Raw genomic sequence first — 20582 nt, 5'->3', positions numbered from 1 at the left:
TCACCACACCCCTTAAGAACTTTCCAGATAATACCACCCCCTAGCGCCCGCGGGCTCCACCCTTGAACCCTTTACCCGATGGCTCGTGTCGCCTTGATGGCTTAGAGGCTGGGGCGGCGAAGCCCCAGCCTACGCTCGCATTACACATGTAAGAATTAAAGCTGTTGGGAATGCATCCCCATATATACAATTGTCTAATGAACTCCTTTATGCGCCGATTTGATTAGTGGCCACTTCTCCAGCATACACATTTTGAGCGCTAAGCGAGGTCTGCCTGTACAATAATTTTCACTATTATTATTCAAGCATACAAATACCTCTCTAGACGTGGGCAGCATGGCTCGACCTCTGGTCTTGCTCCGTGAATTGCCGGCATTCTCGCAGACGCCCCATGCCTCACTGCATGCAGCTAAAGACATGGCTGTACTCTCCAATTGCTGTCAAATGAGAAGAGAGTTTAAGACACCATGAAGCACTTTTCTTGACACTCCAACATCACCACACCATCTTGACTAGTTTTACCGTGTCAATGACCACATATGCCAATGCAATTTATATACAGTGAGGGAACAAAGTATTTGATCCCCTGCTGATTTTGTATGTTTGCCCACTGACAAAGAAATGATCAGTCTATAATTTTAATGGTAGGTTTATTTGAACAGTGAGAGACAGAATAACAACAACAAAATCCAGAAAAAACGCATGTCAAAAATGTTATAAATTTATTTGCATTTCAATGAGGGAAATAAGTATTTGACCCCCTCTCAATCAGAAAGATTTCTGGATCCCAGGTGTCTTTTATATAGGTAACAAGCTGAGATTAGGAGCACACTCTTAAAGGGAGTGCTCCTAATCTGAGCTTGTTACCTGTATAAAAGACACCTGTTCACAGAACCAATCAATCAATCAGATTCCAAACTCTCCACCATGGCCAAGACCAAAGAGCTCTCCAAGAATGTCAGGGACAAGATTGTAGACCTACACAAGGCTGGAATGGGCTACAAGTCCATCGCCAAGCAGCTTGGTGAGAAGGTGACAACAGTTGGTGCGATTATTCGCAAATGTAAGAAACACAAAAGAACTGTCAATCTCCCTCGGCCTGGGGCTCCATGCAAGATCTCACCTCGTGGAGTTGCAATGATCATGAGAACGGTGAGGAATCCGCCCAGAAATACACGAGAGAATCTTGTCAATGATCTCAAGGCAACTGGGACCATAGACACCAAGAAAACAGTTGGTAACACAGTACGCCGTAAAGGACTGAAATCCTGCAGCGCCCGCAAGATCCCTCTGCTCAAGAAAGCACATATACATGCCCGTCTGAAGTTTGTCAATGATTCAGAGGACAACTGGGTGAAAGTGTTGTGGTCAGATGAGACCAAAATGGAGCTCTTTGGCATCAACTCAACTCCCGTGTTTGGAGGAGGAGGAATGCTGCCTATGACCCCAAGAACACCATCCCCACCGTCAAACATGGAGGTGGAAACATTATGCTTTGGGGGTGTTTTTCTGCTAAGGGGACAGGACAACTTCACCGCATCAAAGGGACGATGGACAGGGCCATGTACCGTCAAATCTTGGGTGAGAACCTCCTTCCCTCAGCCAGGGCATTGAAAATGGGTCGTGGATGGGTATTCCAGCATGACAATGACCCAAAACACACGGCCAAGGTAACAAAGGAGTGGCTCAAGAAGAAGCACATTCAGGTCCTGGAGTGGCCTAGTCAGTCTCCAGATCTTAATCCAATAGAAAATCTGTGGAGGGAGCTGAAGGTTCGAGTTGCCAAACGTCAGCCTCGAAACCTTAATGACTTGGAGAAGATCTGCAAAGAGGAGTGGGACAAAATCCCTCTTGAGATGTGTGCAAACCTGGTGGTCAACTACAAGAAACGTCTGACCACTGTGATTGCCAACAAGGGTTTTGCCACCAAGTACTAAGTCATGTTTTTCAGAGGGGTCAAATACTTATTTCCCTCATTGAAATGCAAATCAATTTATAACATTTTTGACATGCGTTTTTTCTGGATTTTGTTGTTGTTATTCTGTCTCTCACTGTTCAAATAAACCTACCATAAAAATTATAGACTGATCATTTCTTTGTCAGTGGGCAAACGTACAAAATCAGCAGGGGATCAAATACTTTTTTCCCTCACTGTATGTAAAACTGCTCAATTATTTACAACTAGCCTTTAGCCCGTCCAAGGACGGGTGTATTGCAGTTAATCTGAAACTTGCAAGTGAAAAGCAGACCGCGACGTGATATTCATTGCATCAATGCGTGTGCAATCTGTAAGGGCGCAGTGACACAGACCTATTTCATTTTAAGGTTATAATCCCTTGTTCATCATGACGTCCTTTTTACTTTGATGTCTCAATAGCATTACGGAGATTGCTTGACTTGAGGGTTTTGCCTTTGTAGTGAGATTTGTAAGTTAACGCTGAGGAGGGGGGAGGAGGCACCTCGGCCCCCCATGTGGAGTGACGTCAGCCGCTAATTATTATGAATGGGGGGAGGTGTCCATTTGGAGGACGTCACCTTATGATTATTAATTAGGGGGGCTGTTCGATGTGGAGTGACGTCACCTGCTCATGATTATTAATTAGGGGGGTGCGTGCTCCATGTGGAGTGATGTCATCTGCTCATGATTATTAATGAGGGGGGCTGTTCGATGTGGAGTGACATCACTTACGCATGACTACACTATGTGTAACACAATTTTTGTTCCTGGGTAGTAAGTGTTATTTTTTAATTGCTTCTGCCTAAAAAGTATAGAAAATGGCTATTATTCCCCACAAACTTTGGTTTTGTGACCAGGACAGTGATATTTAGAAATGTACCTATTTTCAATGAGAAAACGGGCGAATTTGTGTCTTTTCGTTCACATAAAGTCAGAAAAAACACATATGAATCGAAATTAACATGTATTTATACTAAAGTAATACAAAAATTATTACAAAAGATTTAGAAGTGAGTAGTTTTTGAAGATTTACAATTATACTGTAAATTACTTTCATGAATCAGCCCCCAAATGTAGCCTCCCATCATGTTCTCATTATACTGTCCTTGGTAGCGGCGTTCAAAGTCCAGTATATCCTGGTGGAAGCGCTCGCCCATTTCCTCCGAGTGCGCTGCCATATTCTCCTTGAATTTATCAAGATGAGCATAAAGGAAATAGACTTTGAGGGACATCCTACAGCCCATTGTGCCATCGTTCTTCACCAGAGTCTCAACCAGCTCCACATAGTTTTCGGCCTTGTGATTTCCCAGGAAGCCCCGAACGACTGCGACAAAGCTGTTCCAAGCCGCTTTCTCCTTACTTGTGAGCTTCTTGGGGAATTCATTGCACTCCAGGATCTTCTTTATCTGTGATTCGACGAAAACACCAGCTTTCACCTTTGCCTCAGACAGCTTCGGGAAGTACAGTGGAACCTCGGTATACAACCGCTTTGGAATACGTCGAATTTGGTATACGTCGTATACGTATAAAAAATATATCTTGGGATACGACGTCTTGCTTGGGATACGACGCCTTTGCTAAAACTTGTGTGGGTCGGGATGAGTCACCGCGTACAGTACCCGCGTATGCCCCGTTCACGACTGAAACAAAGCGAGAGTGGTGGGGTAGCGGGGGGAGGCGGGGGACGTGGGGGGGAGGGGCGGGGTGTCGTGGCGTGGGGGAGAGGGGCGGGGGATGTGGGGAAAAGGGGCAGGGTAGCGTGGTGGAGAGGGGCGGGGGACGTAGAGGAGAGGGGCGGGGGACGTGGAGGGCTGCCCCCATGGAGGGCCCCAGGTCGAGGCGCGTGCTACTTGCGGGGTTGAGACACGCCACGTGGCCAGCCCAGCTGCCAGCAGCGCGGTCACGTGGCTTCTGTAAGCATTTTCGTAATTAGTGTCTAAATTATTTTATACAACCCCATTAATGTATAATATGCCATATAAAATATAATTTATTTTCCTCTGGAACGGATTATTTCCTTTCCCTTTATTTCTTATGGGAAAAAATCGTTTGGTATACGTCATTTTCGGTATAAGTCCTACCTTCTGGAACGAATTAACGACGTATACCGAGGTTCCACTGTAGTCTTGAAGGTACTTGAAGGCTGCCGACTCCTTATCTACAGCTTTGATAAATTGTTCCATAAGGCCCACTTTGATGTGCCGTGGTGGCATCAGCACCTTCCGGGGGTCCACCAGTGGCTCTCACTTGACGTTGTTCCTCCCCACAGAGAACTCGGTCCGCTGTGGTCAGTCCCACCTGTGGTAGTGCGCCTTGGTGTCCCTGTTGTCCCAAAGGCAAAAATAGCAGGGAAACTTGGTAAAACCGCCTTGGAGACCTTTCAGGAATGCCACCATTTTTAAGTTTACGATGACCTCCCTGCCATACTCATCATACTTCAAGGCATCCAGCAAGGTCTTGATGCTGTTGTAATCCTCTTTGAGGTGCACCGAGCGAGCCAGGGGAAGAGACGGGTACTTATTACCATTACGGAGCAGCACGGCTTTGAGGCTCCTGGATGAGCTGTCAATGAAGAGGCGCCACTCATTCTGGTTACAGGCGATTCCGATTGCCTCGAACAGACTGGTCACATTGTGGCAGAAGCAGAGCCAATCTTGACGGGTGAAGAAGCTGCAAAAAGGTTGGTGACGCTTCCTCTGATCTGCGACTTGCACACTTGCATTCAACCAGTTTCACTGCTTGAGCCGAGACATCAAAAGCTCAGCATTGGACTTGGTGAGACCAAGATCTCTGATCAAGTCGTTGAGGTCTTTTTGGTTTCTCTCCTCGGCTCCACCTCTGAAAATGTCATCTGGATCTACATCTTCCTCGCTCTCTGACTTGCATTGAAAATTGTAAAACATTTTAAAATAAAAAAGTTTTACAATTTTTTATATTTTATAATATAAAATTCCGAGCAACAATTGTCCATCTTACATTCCATAGTTTGTTTGCATTGCTGGCAGGTGAAATGAGGTGCCCAGGGTTTGTCTTGATCCCCGACAGGCATGCCGAAATATCGTAAATATGCCTTGTGGGCCTCACACATCTTAGCAGATGCTTCAACAGGTACTTTTTCGCTCTTGTATTGATAAATTGGCCGCAAACATAGCAAAATGCGTCTGCCGGATGCTTGCAGCCGCTTAATGCCATCTCAGAAAAATGCAGATATATATCCACTTCGGCAGCTGGAACTAAACTGAACTGGTGGGCTTAAGGCCCCTGTATTTATACTAGTATTTATATTACTGGAAAGTTCTAGAATGTTCTCGAAGTTACTCCAAGTTTACTCCGCACTGAATCTATCTGGAATGCTCAATGAAAATAGGTACATTTAAAAATATCACTGTCCTGGTCACAAAAGCGAAGTTTTTGGGGGGAATAGCCATTTTCTGTACTTTTGAGGCATACGCAATTAGAAAATAACACTTACGACCCAGGGACAATTTTTCTTACAGTGTTATTAGTAAGGGGCAGGGGGAGTACTCCATATTGAGTGAAGTTACCCGTTTTGGATTATTAATGAGGGGAAATGGCGGAGCCGGGATTTTCAGGTAGGGGTGGCAACTCCTCCAGCAATGAAAAATGATAGTTGTTAGTAAGTAAGGACTTGTCCCTTGCTTTTTATTCGACGCGTGTGCGGCGATGTGTGCAGCCATCAATCGAGGGTCGAATTCGAACTGTGTGTGATCGGCATCACGCTCACTTAAGATATGCCTTCAGGGAAGTCGTGTACTGTATACGCAACTGCGCACAATTCTGTGAGTCACTTATAACTGCTTTGACGTTACTTATTGCCAATTATGGACTCAGACTATTGTCCTATCATCTCATAGAGTCCCTGGCACATAATAGTATGCTATACAGTGGCAGTGGGGGTCGCAAAATGCCGATTTATTACTAATAAACCCCAATGATCCGATCGAAATTAGGGATTTAGATCGGATCATTGGGGGGGCACGTGCCACCCCACCCCCCACTAGCTCCGCCAGTGAGGAGGGGTGGGGGGTCCATTTGGAGGACGTCACCTGCTCATGAATATTAATGAGGCGGGCTGGTCGATGTGGAGTGAGGTCACGAGCGTTAAGGACAGACATTCCTGGGTGGTTATTTACAATAGTTATTTTGGTTAGACTACATAACAAACTAGCCAAGATTATGTCATAAGACTCTCCAAAAAGGTGAATTGTCATGTCCACAAGCATTTAACGTGCTAATTATTGTTGTTTGAGCTCATTGGTACATCAGTACACTTGGTTAATATAAAAAATAAAATTACGTAGAGGGACAGATATTTGAAGGAGACATTGCTTATTTATTATTACTGTACTTATATTCTGCACAACGATGCTACAAATAATTTTGTCTGGCATGCATAACATTCTCCACATGTAGAGCCACTTATAAAGTGCTATATAGTGCTATATTAGTAGTAATGTACATGTGGAGTATGATAATTAGCTGTACACATATACAATATTATATAGTATACTAAATAAAATAATTAATACTGTATCGTCATTGTGAAAAATGTAAGTCCAATAATAATCCAATAATCCGCGTTCCTGTGGGGGATCAAATCGTGGGTCCTGTAACCTGCGGTACACCGTGGAGAGTCGTTAAACAATCCCCGTGAAAACATGTTTACGCTGACGTATGCTATGGATTATGGGATGAATTAACTGCACAGTTGCATTCATTACATGAAATAAAATCACTGATTTTTTTATTACGCGTTTTCTAACACCCAAATGGTGCAACATCTTCCAAGTGCATAAGAGGTTTTTTGGGTTAGATCACGTAAATACAGAAATGTGTCGTTAAACCCGCCACCACCCGACACAGAAAAGTAGTAAGGGTTGTCACGTAAACAGAACATGCCAATACGTCACGAGTACATCACACCAGTTTGTTGGAGAGCCAAGCCACAACGTTGACAATCTGAGTACGACGTTTCCCAAAAACCTCTATTATGAATTATATTGGTCGCGAAAGCCTACGTGTTAAATGTTTCATGTGGGTCTATATTAGAAGATGTCCTTGCATTACACCGTATTGGCGGTACACCGCTGGTGCGCGGTACAGTATCATAACAAAAAATTTGGAATACATTTTAATTTTCCCGCAATTCACAACCCCGGTCAGAAAATATTGCGTCTGTGCGTCAAAATCAATCGGAAGACCAATGTTATGAGCAGCTGAACACAAAACTTCACAGTCTGTTGCCGTATAGCAGCACCCAGTCTGATTGCGATTGACTGGCTCCGTGTTCCAAAGGCAAGATTTGACTCCTCGTGCCCTAGACTTGGTCGGACGGTTCTTCGAATAATTTCTGGAATCATTGCTCGTCGGACGGTGGTATTAAAATATTATAGGACTCAGGGTGTCATCACATGTTCGAATGGGGAAAGTAGCCACTGAATCTAAGTGCACCTTGTGATGGAGAGTTCTGCAGCTCACTCAAGGGGCAACAGCGACATCGTCAGACTGCTTCATGAGGACCACCGTTATCTTAATTTGGAGCTTTCGTGACTGCAGGAATTACTCTTTGGTTCTTTCGGTAAAGTCACGTATAAAGATAAAATAATAAATTAAATACTAGCATACGACGTTTCTCTAACCCCTCCCTCTCTCCGCCCCCTCTGTCTATTTAAGGCCTCGCCACAGAGACGATCGTCAAATAGTCCCCATAATCTGTATGGTGTGGGAAAGCACTCATTCAGCTGTGGATTGATCAAAGGGCTGCACGTGTACACGTGGGAAAATCATCATGATCACCATAACAATGCAATACCAATACCAACAGCATGACTATTGTTGTCATTACATCATTATCATCTCCCCCATTGTCGGCATCCTCATAACCTCCTCCAACAATCAACATCATCATAGTCATCACCGGCATTATCATCGTGATCATGAACGTCATAATCATTATTGTGACTATCATAATCATGTAAATCATGAACGATTGTCACCATTACCAACACCATCATCATCATAACTACCCCAAACAACAACCACCATCATCAACATCATTACCCCTACCAAAATAAATACAATCATCACTCACAATGCTATCACTACCATCAACATCATCATTACTAACGTAACTTTATCTGTGAAACATCCTGTTGTATTTAAAACAGGTATTCCTAGAATATAAAAAAAATCACACAACCGGTTTCATTAAGCTATAATATTCTGACATTCATGTTGATTCCAATGGCTGCTACGGTATATGGGCATTTCAGTCGGGCAGAATGTAACAAAGACAAAAGATCCCTGCATAGCCTCAACAGACCGCAGGGGCAAGTGCTGTTATTGAACACCTATGAACGCCAACACGGCATAAAATGGGGTGTTTTGGACACATTTATCTAGTGATATTACACACCACACCAGGAACTCATTTCACTTTGAGTATATATGGGGGGGCGGGGGAGTTCAGCACCGGTGGAAATATTTGCCACCAATGTTGGCCGTGAGCGGGAATCAGGTCAACGGATTTGTCGCGCAGTGCAAAATCCGCCATACTTCTACACAGACGCCGCCCAGATCGTAGAAACAATCGCCAAGTCGCACGCTACCGCGTCCACCACCACAGCCAACAGTGGACACGCGCCCACCACGCGCACGATCGCCCATCGCCCTGTGCCATGACATCATCGGTAGTCGGTTGGTGTCTCTCCCCCCTGGCCTGGACTCGAACAACCCGTGTGTGCGCAGAGTCAGCGGAGCCATCCTTCACGCGAGACGTTTCAACCGAACTCGCGTCTACCCACGTGGACATTAAAGAAGACTCCGTGGCTCTTTGTGATAAAAGCGGCAGACAACCCCAGTGACCCGGTACAAAACAAACAAAAACATCCCACTACGGGTCAATAAGTGTTCGTGCCTTCGCCATATTCTCCCGCACCGTGGCTGGTTCACGAAGCGACTTCACCGCACCATGCCGACCGGCCAGCCCGGCTCGGCGTGCCTGTAAATGAGAGCGATGGATCTCCGATGGTGGACCCAGCAGGGATAATGCTAAATCATAAAAGGGATAATAAGATCCACCTTTAAGCCATATAGCCTTCTGGCTGGTGGGGGGGGGGTATTCTAGGCGAGCAACCCTGAAGGCTGGCAGAATGTTTATTGGGTTGCTGTTGCAAAAACAATGTCTTTCTAATGTTGACACACCCGACTGTATAAAGTATACATTTTTGGCCGAGTTTACCTAGGGCAGCTAAGTGAACGTAGATTCTGACGAGGCAGGGTGCAGAGCATGAGCCTGAGAAGCATTCACAGAGGATGGAAGCCTACTTTCTGTACTGCCTCCAACAATTACTTTCCTCTCTGTGCCTATGTGTTACTCTCTCTCTATGTATCTTGGTGATATCTTTCTGCTTATATGTCTGTTTATAGTTTTCTGGTTAGATTTTTGTTGCTATTTCATTTATACCTGATAATTGGTTTTTTACCCTTCTATCTGGCAACAAAACTGACACCTTTTTACAAGGAGTCATGTTTGCATAGACCGCAATACCTGCAGTCATAATACAAACAAAAGACATAACTCTGATAATGTGCACTGTCCTTGAAGTTGATAAAAAGGTGTCAGTTTTGTTGCCAGATAGAAGGGTAAAAAACCAATTATCATATTTTTACTGGCAAATGAGGTTCGCATTTATACCTGTATGTTATTATTTAATTTATTATTTTATCTTTATACGTGACTTTACCGAAAGAACCAAAGAGTGACCACCGTTATGTTATGCTGTACCGGTGTTGTATTTATGATACTTGATATCCAAGTAAATACATGCTAAATACTTCCTAACAGATCGCGTGAGCACAGCTAGTCTATACTGATACAAACCCAAAAGACGACATTGCTGGATTACGGAAGCAAATCGCGAATCACAAATCCCCGAATTACAGGGATTTGTAGATTACCACATCGCGAATTATTGGATTTCTGCTGTAACAAAAGACATTACACGCCTCCTGCACATATATATGTCCCTCTACGTACAAAACAACTATGTATATCGGCCTTTTGGGAGCGCATCTCAGACAGCATGGGTTCAACGCAAGCAAACTCTGGACCGGTTTTGACATTCAGTGTCTCCATCAGCAGTCCGATATGGAAGAAACCACAGCTGAAACTTTCTAAATGGTTAGTAGCAATTTCCACTGTCGACGAGTGCTCATTTGCGTGTCGCGTATTTACAGATGTCGAGGTTGACCCGATTCGAACAGAGCGTCCATTCGCCAATCAACATCTGGTAGCACGCAAAAAAGATCCTCCATGTCGCCTTAACAGACTGTCGGGGCAAGTTCTGGTAGCGAGCAGCACCCACGAAGGCCACACGAGGGGGCGGCCAACACCACGCGCGACCGCGTTTGTCTCCCAGTGGCGATGTTTCTACACACCGTACCAGGTTCTTACATTGAAACCGAGTCGACCTAGGAGAGGCCCAGGACCGCTAACCACGACGCTACCCCTCCCCACGCACACACAATTCTGGCTCTGACTGATGCGGGACGCTCACTGCCCGTGGTGTTCTCGTGTCGCACCGCGTGTGTGGACGCGCTGGCGAGATGGTAGCTACGTCGCTTGGTATACAGGTCGTCGGTTCTGTCCCAACCCCGACTTCGGCTGTATATTTTGAGTTTGCGTGTCTCTCTCTCTCCCCGTGTTCGCGTGGATTTTTTTCCGGGTTTTCCCCTCCACATTAAGAATCAACGCGCGTTTGGCTGCTATAAATTTACACGCGATGATACGCCACTTCCGTTGAGGTATAATGTGGTAGTCAGGTCGATTCTGAAAAAGAGCTATAATACAGCTCAGTGTGGAGCCTTAGCTGGTAAAATATAAAAAATACTGAATATAGTTTTGAATAGTTTTAGTTGACTGTTACCTGCACCGCTGTCTCCACTCGCCCCGCGTCTCTCCGGCAACCAACCGCGCGGCGACGTCACGCATCGAGTCCCGATCAATGGGCGAGCGGCGAATCACACAGCGCCTTGCCACACCCCCACCCCAGCAGGTTGTGCGCACTACTTTTGTAACATTGAATGCGACTTTGGAGTTAACGTAAATTGTAATTCGATTTGACTCAACTTAATATTTTCAAACTCTGAGAACGTCCTTTAAAAACATTTGAGCGTATGACAAGATCACTTCATTTTTTGTCCCGGAGGCGGAAAACAACCGCTTGCACGCCATCTCGGCGTGATGACGCGAGTGGGGAGACATCGATTAACAACACTTTAATCGATTCGAAGCCGACGACAATTGATTTCCAAGAGAGCTGCCGTTCGCCACTCAGTGGTGGTGACGTCACCACAGCGCTTGTGCCAGGCTAGGTGCATCTTACGGCTACATGTACTCATCTTCTTGGTTCTTTCGGTAGTCACGTAGAATGGAAATAATAAAAATAAAACATAATAATTCTCACGACGTTTCGGCCACAACGCAAGCAGCTGTCCTCAAATGAAGAACAGGTCTGTCATTCCCATAAATATGCTAAATTCCTCTTGATATCTTCTTGGTTCTTTCGGTAAAGTCACGTAGAAAGGAAGTAATAAAATAATAAAAATAAAACATAATAAAATAATTATCAGGACGTTTCGGCCACAACGCAAGCAGCCGTCCTCAGGTGAAAACCAGGTCTGTCGAGGCGACAGCGTCTGAATGAAACAGCACACGTGCTTGGAGACTATATATAAGCTGGATTGGAAGGGGGGGAAAGGGCGCCTTGACAAAATAATATGCATATCAAGAGGAATTTAGCATATTTATGGGAAATGCAGGTATGTGATTAGTATTACTTATGCCCGTGCATTATGCAGGATTAGCAGCATCAAAGGGAGGGGATATGGGAAATGCAGGTATGTGATTAGTACTACTTATGCCCATGCATTATGCAGGATTAGCAGCATCAAAGGGAGGGGATCTGGGAAATGCAGGAATGTGATTAGTACTACTTATGCCCGTGCATTATGCAGGATTAGCAGCATCAAAGGGAGGGGAAGAAGTGTTAATAGTATGTAGCTGCAGTAACTAAAACCACCACGTAAACAACTAAAGTATAAACTACATAGTATCATCAGTATGCTAAATATACTCTACAATAAGCTGAGTTACTAACAGTATGTAATACATTACAATTCTACATCGTAAGAAATATATAATATGCTTCCATTTAAACTTTATTCTCTTACATCACACGAGTCTACACCGTACTATATACTGCCATAGACAAACCCAACATTAAATTATATACTGTATTGCTATAAACTATATACATTGTAATATTACACTATGTATTATTCTACCCACCCTAATGTATATCATACTGCTGTATATTCACTATACAATTACGATACTATATATTGCTTTGTACATTGTATTAAGCATATACATTTTTCTATTTGTTATTATACACTGTACCATTGACCGTCGTGTGAAAGATACTAAGAGAAAGCAACGAAATATGTCAATGGGAGAGTAGGGGGAGGGAAACTTGCAGCGGAGCAAAGAATCCATTCCCTGCGGAGAATACAATGCCAGTGAGTGGAACGCGGTCTGAAAGTCACCGTAAACGTGAACACAATCAGTTAAAGATCCGAAATGGTTTATTACGTCCTTCCTTCCAATGATTGCTAAGCCAGAATCCATCTTCTCGGTTGAAATTGTCTCTGTTTGTATATGTGATCGCCTCATGAACGAATCTCTCATGGTAGCCAGATGGCTTGCAGAGAACCTCTGTCTTGGAGAAGTCAATATCATGTGAGCCCACTGAATTGTAACAGTGATCTGCCACGGCTGAGGTGTTTGTCCTACCGTGTTTTAAGTTTGCTTTATGTTCACGGATGCAGTCCGAGACATGTCGTTTGGTTTCTCCAATGTAACTGCTACCACAGAGGCAACTTAGTTTGTAGCCGCCAGGGTACTGTATGTCTGGAACCACATCTTTTACAGACGGGACCAAAAAAATCCTCTTGATATGCTAATTATTTTGTCAAGGCGCTCTCCCCCCCTCCATCCCAGCTTAAAAAAGACGCTCCAAGCCTGGGGTTGTCATTCAGACTCTGTCTCCTTGACAGAACTGTTCTTCACCTGAGGACGGCTGCCTGCGTTGTGGCCGAAACGTCGTGAGAATTATTTTATTATGTTTTATTTTTATTATTTTATTATTTCCATTCTACGTGACTTTACCGAAAGAACCAAGAAGATGAATCCCTGCAGTCACGAAAGCTTTAAATCGAAAGGCTACATGTACTGTTTAACTTCTTTCGCACCATACGTAGCTAATCCGTTTTCAAACTGTTTATTTAAAGTGAATAGCTCCCAGGGGTTTCCTAATATCGGAAGAGCGTTCTATAGACAGTCACAGAAACGCATCTGAAAGCGATGCAGTGACCGTCTTTTTTCGATGGCTCGCTGGCAGGAGGTAATGGGACAGACCCAGCAGGTGCCATGGGCTGACTGAGATGACTGGCAGAGGCACCAGCTTTGCCAACTTTCTGCCATTTATTCGCCCGGCGCTCCACTTGCTGTTGTGAGCGTTGTTCCTCTGCCATCCGCTGTTGATGGAGACTGCCTCCAAACGCCCAGTAGCGTCCTTCACGAGCCTCCTCTATAAAGGCCGATCCTGACACTTTTGGTACCGGTCATCAACAATTCCACTCAAGTCCTGTGTAGTGTTGTATATATTGACGAATAAACTTCGAGGCAACACAATATTTATTGTCTTTTCTCAACACGGTCCCTAACACACAAGGGGTATAACAGCCCCCTTACCCGATTCCTGGGGAAGTATGGCCTCCGGACTCTGCGGGACCTAACACTGGTAACCCGTAACCTATCGTCCTCCGGCTGGGACCTAAGGGAGGCTATCTGACCCGACCTTCTCACTGAGCTCCGGCCCTTAGAAGGACATCGGAGCTTGGGGTCCAGGGTCCTCTCTGCCAGGGACCTATTCTCCCCTGACCACTGGCCTCACTGAGCTCCGGCCCTTAGAAGGACATCGGAGCTTGGGGTCCAGGGTCTTCTCTGCCAGGGACCTATTCTCCCCTGACCACTGGCCTCACTGAGCTCCGGCCCTTAGAAGGACATCGGAGCTTGGGGTCCAGTGTCCTCTTCTCCAGCCCGGGCTTCAGTCTTTGGCGTGTAGATAACTGAGCCAGAGCTCTGAGTGCTCTGGCTTATATACTCGTCCGTGGCTTGCACCGCCTGAGCCACGCCTTCCTTCTGGAACACTCTGGACCATCCTGGAAGATGACATTATTCCCCCGGTCCCCCCCACCCGGGGGCCTAGGGAATGTGTGCCAGGATCCGTTCACTGGGATCCGCCATTGGCCCCTCTCTGGCACCATGGACATGTGCTCTGGCGAGGTACTGCTTCTGCCCCCGATCGACCTTAAGGGGAACTACTGACTTGCCAAATGGTGAGTGACAATCACCTCCACATCACCCCCCCCCCCCCCCCTTTAGAGACCACAGCCGTCCCTGGCTGTAATAATTGAATGAACATTAAAAAAAAAACATGACTGCAAGAACGCATGTGCCTCGCAAAAACACAACAAGAAGATGCCGACATAAATACCCCCCCAACAAGGACACACCATATATACATATTAACACGAGAACACCGAGCAAACACGCATAACGCGGTAACAACAAGCCAACGGCCAATGAAAGAAAACCGAATTGTAACAGGATCTCCGTGCTATGGAAGGTAAGTACCCCCCACAGACACGCAGCAAAACGCGGCACAAGGCATCAATCAACCAGACCGCGTATGTGTGAGGGAACGAACGAGGTCCTCATGAAAACACCCGAGATTTAGCGCGAGTGCGTGTTGCTGGCCCGTCGTAGGGGACGGGCGGTTTCCTTCGCGGTACAGGCGGGCAGGGTGAGGCGACAAGCGGGCCGGGTGAGTCGGCGGGCCGGGTGAGTCAGCAGGCATGCCTGGGGGGGCCGTGAGGACTCAGCGTCCACAGCGGGCAACTGTGCCCTGCACAGCCCCATTACTCCCACGTCTCCTGCAGGAAGGATGACACGTCTGCGCTGAGGGTTAGGCACCAACGAGGCATCACTCGGCTCGTCGGATGCGTCGCACGCTCGGCCCCCATGATGTGTGTGACGTGGGAACGCGCGGCGCAACGAAATGCTTCAACCGGGAGGGGTGGACAAACCAACGACGCTTTCCCTATCGGATTTTAATGCAGTGGGGCCGAACCTCAACAATTTCGACGGGGCCCCGCCATGGTTTAAGAAGTGTGGTTGACGTGGACACTGGCACCTGGGGGCAATCAAGCCAGGCTTTGTCCCCCGCCGTCCACTCGTCTCTCCTCACCCATCGCCTCACCCATCTCCTCACCCATCGCCTCACCCATCTCCTCACCCATCGCCTCACCCATCTCCTCACCCATCGCCTCACCCATCTCCTCACCCATCGCATCACCCATCTCCTCACCCATCGCCTCACCCATCTCCTCACCCATCGCCTCACCCATCTCCTCACCCATCTCCTCACCCATCGCCTCACCCATCTCCTCACCCATCGCCTCACCCATCTCCTCACCCATCTCCTCACCCATATCCTCACCATCGCCTCACCCATCTCCTCACCCATCGCCTCACCCATCTCCTCACCCATCTCCTCACCCATCTCCTCACCATCGCCTCACCCATCGCCTCACCCATCTCCTCACCCATCTCCTCACCCATCGCCTCACCCATCTCCTCACCATCGCCTCACCCATCTCCTCACCCATCTCCTCACCCATCGCCTCACCCATCTCCTCACCCATCTCCTCACCCATCTCCTTACCCATCGCCTCACCCATCTCCTCACCCATCGCCTCACCCATCTCCTCACCCATCTCCTCACCCATCGCCTCACCCATCTCCTCACCCATCGCCTCACCCATCTCCTCACCCATCTCCTCACCATCGCCTCACCCATCGCCTCACCCATCTCCTCACCCATCTCCTCACCATCGCCTCACCCATCTCCTCACCCATCTCCTCACCCATCGCCTCACCCATCTCCTCACCCATCTCCTCACCCATCTCCTCACCATCGCCTCACCCATCTCCTCACCCATCTCCTCACCCATCGCCTCACCCATCTCCTCACCCATCTCCTCACCCATCTCCTCACCCATCTCCTCACCATCGCCTCACCCATCTCCTCACCCATCTCCTCACCCATCGCCTCACCCATCTCCTCACCCATCGCCTCACCCATCTCCTCACCCATCTCCTCACCCATCGCCTCACCCATCTCCTCACCCATCTCCTCACCCATCGCCTCACCCATCTCCTCACCCATCGCCTCACCCATCTCCTCACCCATCTCCTCACCATCGCCTCACCCATCGCCTCACCCATCTCCTCACCCATCTCACCATCGCCTCACCCATCTCCTCACCCATCTCCTCACCCATCGCCTCACCCATCTCCTCACCCATCTCCTCACCCATCTCCTCACCCATCTCCTCACCATCGCCTCACCCATCGCCTCACCCATCTCCTCACCCATCTCCTCACCCATCGCCTCACCCATCTCCTCACCCATCGCCTCACCCATCTCCTCACCCATCTCCTCACCCATCGCCTCACCCATCTCCTCACCCATCGCCTCACCCATCTCCTCACCCATCTCCTCACCCATCGCCTCACCCATCTCCTCACCCATCGCCTCACCCATCTCCTCACCCATCTCCTCACCCATCGCCTCACCCATCTCCTCACCCATCTCCTCACCATCGCCTCACCCATCGCCTCACCCATCTCCTCACCCATCTCCTCACCCATCTCCTCACCCATCTCCTCACCCATCTCCTCACCCATCTCCTCACCATCGCCTCACCTGTCCCGTGACCTCATCCTGCAACTCGCCTGGCACAGCAGGCACCGTGGTGACGTCACCATCGCTTAGCGACGAAGGGAGGGGAGGGGGTGAACGGGGGCAAGGGGGTGACGTCACCATCGCTTAGCGACGAAGGGAGGGGAGGGGGTGAACGGGGGCAAGGGGGTGACGTCACACGTCTCTAAAAGCGCGGGAAACCCCCCCCCCTCTCAGCGATGGCGGCTGTCTCCGAGTCGTCCTCGTGGTCGCCACCGCCCGCGTGGAGGCCCAAGCGCCGCCTCGGCGATGCCGCCCTCGGGCACCACGGGGGCCCCGCGGACCGCCATCGACATCAGTAAGGTTGGAATCTGTGCATCTCGTTCCTCACCATCCTCACAACCTCATCAACCTCTCCCCATCACCTCACCTCGTCCCCCTCCTCACCCATCACCTCACCTGCCTCCTCACCCATCGCCTCACCCATCTCCTCACCCATCTCCTCACCCATCTCCTCACCCATCTCCTCACCCATCGCCTCACCCATCTCCTCACCCATCGCCTCATCCATCTCCTCACCCATCTCCTCACCATCGCCTCACCCATCTCCTCACCCATCGCCTCACCCATCTCCTCACCCATCTCCTCACCCATCTCCTCACCATCGCCTCACCCATTGCCTCACCCATCGCCTCACCCATCTCCTCACCCATCTCCTCACCATCTCCTCACCCATCTCCTCACCCATCGCCTCACCCATCTCCTCACCCATCGCCTCACCCATCGCCTCACCCATCTCCTCACCATCGCCTCACCCATCTCCTCACCCATCGCCTCACCCATCTCCTCACCCATCGCCTCACCATCGCCTCACCCATCTCCTCACCCATCGCCTCACCCATCGCCTCACCCATCGCCTCACCCATCGCCTCACCCATCGCCTCACCCATCTCCTCACCATCGCCTCACCCATCGCCTCACCCATCGCCTCACCCATCTCCTCACCCATCTCCTCACCCATCGCCTCACCCATCGCCTCACCCATCTCCTCACCCATCTCCTCACCATCGCCTCACCCATTGCCTCACCCATCGCCTCACCCATCGCCTCACCCATCGCCTCACCCATCTCCTCACCATCGCCTCACCCATCTCCTCACCCATCTCCTCACCCATCTCCTCACCATCGCCTCACCCATCTCCTCACCCATCTCACCCATCGCCTCACCCATCGCCTCACCCATCGCCTCACCCATCGCCTCACCCATCTCCTCACCCATCTCCTCACCCATCGCCTCACCCATCTCCTCACCCATCGCCTCACCCATCTCCTCACCCATCTCCTCACCCATCTCCTCACCCATCGCCTCACCCATCTCCTCACCCATCGCCTCACCCATCTCCTCACCCATCTCCTCACCCATCTCCTCACCCATCTCCTCACCCATCTCCTCACCCATCTCCTCACCCATCTCCTCACCCATCGCCTCACCCATCTCCTCACCATCGCCTCACCCATCGCCTCACCCATCTCCTCACCATCGCCTCACCCATCACCTCACCCATCTCCTCACCCATCTCCTCACCCATCTCCTCACCCATCTCCTCACCCATCTCCTCACCCATCTCCTCACCCATCTCCTCACCCATCTCCTCACCCATCGCCTCACCCATCGCCTCACCCATCGCCTCACCCATCTTCTCACCCATCTTCTTCACCCATCTCCTCACCCATCGCCTCACCCATCGCCTCACCCATCGCCTCTCCCATCTCCTCACCCATCTCCTCACCCATCTCCTCACCCATCGCCTCACCCATCGCCTCACCCATCTCCTCACCCATCTCCTCACCCATCTCCTCACCCATCTCCTCACCCATCGCCTCACCCATCGCCTCACCCATCGCCTCACCCATCGCCTCACCCATCGCCTCACCCATCGCCTCACCCATCGCCTCACCCATCTCCTCACCCATCTCCTCACCCATCTCCTCACCCATCTCCTCACCATCGCCACACCCATCTCACCCATCTCCTCACCCATCGCCTCACCCATCTCCTCACCCATCGCCTCACCCATCGCCTCACCCATCTCCTCACCCATCTCCTCACCCATCTCCTCACCCATCTCCTCACCCATCTCCTCACCCATCGCCTCACCCATCGCCTCACCCATCGCCTCACCCATCTCCTCACCCATCTCCTCACCCATCTCCTCACCCATCTCCTCACCCATCTCCTCACCCATCGCCTCACCCATCGCCTCACCCATCTCCTCACCCATCACCTCACCCATCTCCTCACCCATCTCCTCACCCATCGCCTCACCCATCTCCTCACCCATCGCCTCACCCATCTCCTCACCCATCTCCTCACCCATCTCCTCACCCATCTCCTCACCCATCTCCTCACCCATCGCCTCACCCATCGCCTCACCCATCGCCTCACCCATCTCCTCACCCATCGCCTCACCCATCTCCTCACCCATCTCCTCACCATCGCCTCACCCATCGCCTCACCCATCGCCTCACCCATCGCCTCACCCATCGCCTCACCCATCTCCTCACCCATCGCCTCACCCATCTCCTCACCCATCTTTTCACCCATCGCCTCACCCATCGCCTCACCCATCGCCTCACCCATCTCCTCACCCATCTCCTCACCCATCTCCTCACCCATCTCCTCACCCATCTCCTCACCCATCTCCTCACCCATCTCCTCACCCATCGCCTCACCCATCTCCTCACCCATCTCCTCACCCATCTCCTCACCCATCTCCTCACCCATCTCCTCACCCATCTCCTCACCCATCGCCTCACCCATCGCCTCACCCATCGCCTCACCCATCGCCTCACCCATCGCCTCACCCATCGCCTCACCCATCGCCTCACCCATCGCCTCACCCATCGCCTCACCCATCTCCTCACCCATCTCCTCACCCATCTCCTCACCCATCTCCTCACCCATCTCCTCACCCATCTCCTCACCCATCTCCTCACCCATCTCCTCACCCATCTCCTCACCCATCTCCTCACCCATCTCCTCACCCATCTCCTCACCCATCTCCTCACCCATCGCCTCACCCATCGCCTCACCCATCGCCTCACCCATCGCCTCACCCATCGCCTCACCCATCGCCTCACCCATCGCCTCACCCATCGCCTCACCCATCGCCTCACCCATCTCCTCACCCATCTCCTCACCCATCTCCTCACCCATCTCCTCACCCATCTCCTCACCCATCTCCTCACCCATCTCCTCACCCATCTCCTCACCCATCTCCTCACCCATCTCCTCACCCATCTCCTCACCCATCTCCTCACCCATCTCCTCACCCATCTCCTCACCCATCTCCTCACCCATCTCCTCACCCATCTCCTCACCCATCTCCTCACCCATCTCCTCACCCATCTCCTCACCCATCTCCTCACCCATCTCCTCACCCATCGCCTCACCCATCGCCTCACCCATCGCCTCACCCATCGCCTCACCCATCGCCTCACCCATCGCCTCACCCATCGCCTCACCCATCGCCTCACCCATCGCCTCACCCATCGCCTCACCCATCGCCTCACCCATCGCCTCACCCATCGCCTCACCCATCGCCTCACCCATCGCCTCACCCATCGCCTCACCCATCGCCTCACCCATCGCCTCACCCATCGCCTCACCCATCGCCTCACCCATCGCCTCACCCATCGCCTCACCCATCGCCTCACCCATCGCCTCACCCATC

At 50.0% G+C, this 20582-nt stretch overlaps 1 protein-coding gene across 1 annotated transcript in view; it reads right to left on the bottom strand.

Annotated features, from left to right (window-relative positions):
* Positions 1–16885, bottom strand: part of LOC144938296 (uncharacterized) — a 35975-nt gene extending 19090 nt beyond the window's left edge. Inside the window, exons 1-2 of the mRNA XM_078866186.1 lie at positions 16873–16885; positions 318–437 (exon numbers count right to left, since the gene is read on the bottom strand). Coding sequence (XP_078722312.1) covers positions 318–419 — 102 coding nt within the window. The 5' untranslated portion in view covers positions 420–437; positions 16873–16885. The remainder of the gene's footprint in view (positions 1–317; positions 438–16872) is intronic.
* Positions 16886–20582: the final 3697 nt, after the last annotated feature.

Source organism: Lampetra fluviatilis, chromosome 21, assembly GCF_964198595.1.
Source record: "Lampetra fluviatilis chromosome 21, kcLamFluv1.1, whole genome shotgun sequence".
In the NCBI taxonomy this organism is placed as follows: domain Eukaryota; kingdom Metazoa; phylum Chordata; class Hyperoartia; order Petromyzontiformes; family Petromyzontidae; genus Lampetra; species Lampetra fluviatilis.
Note: the sequence above shows the minus strand (reverse complement) of the source record. Positions and strands in the feature narration are given on the sequence as shown.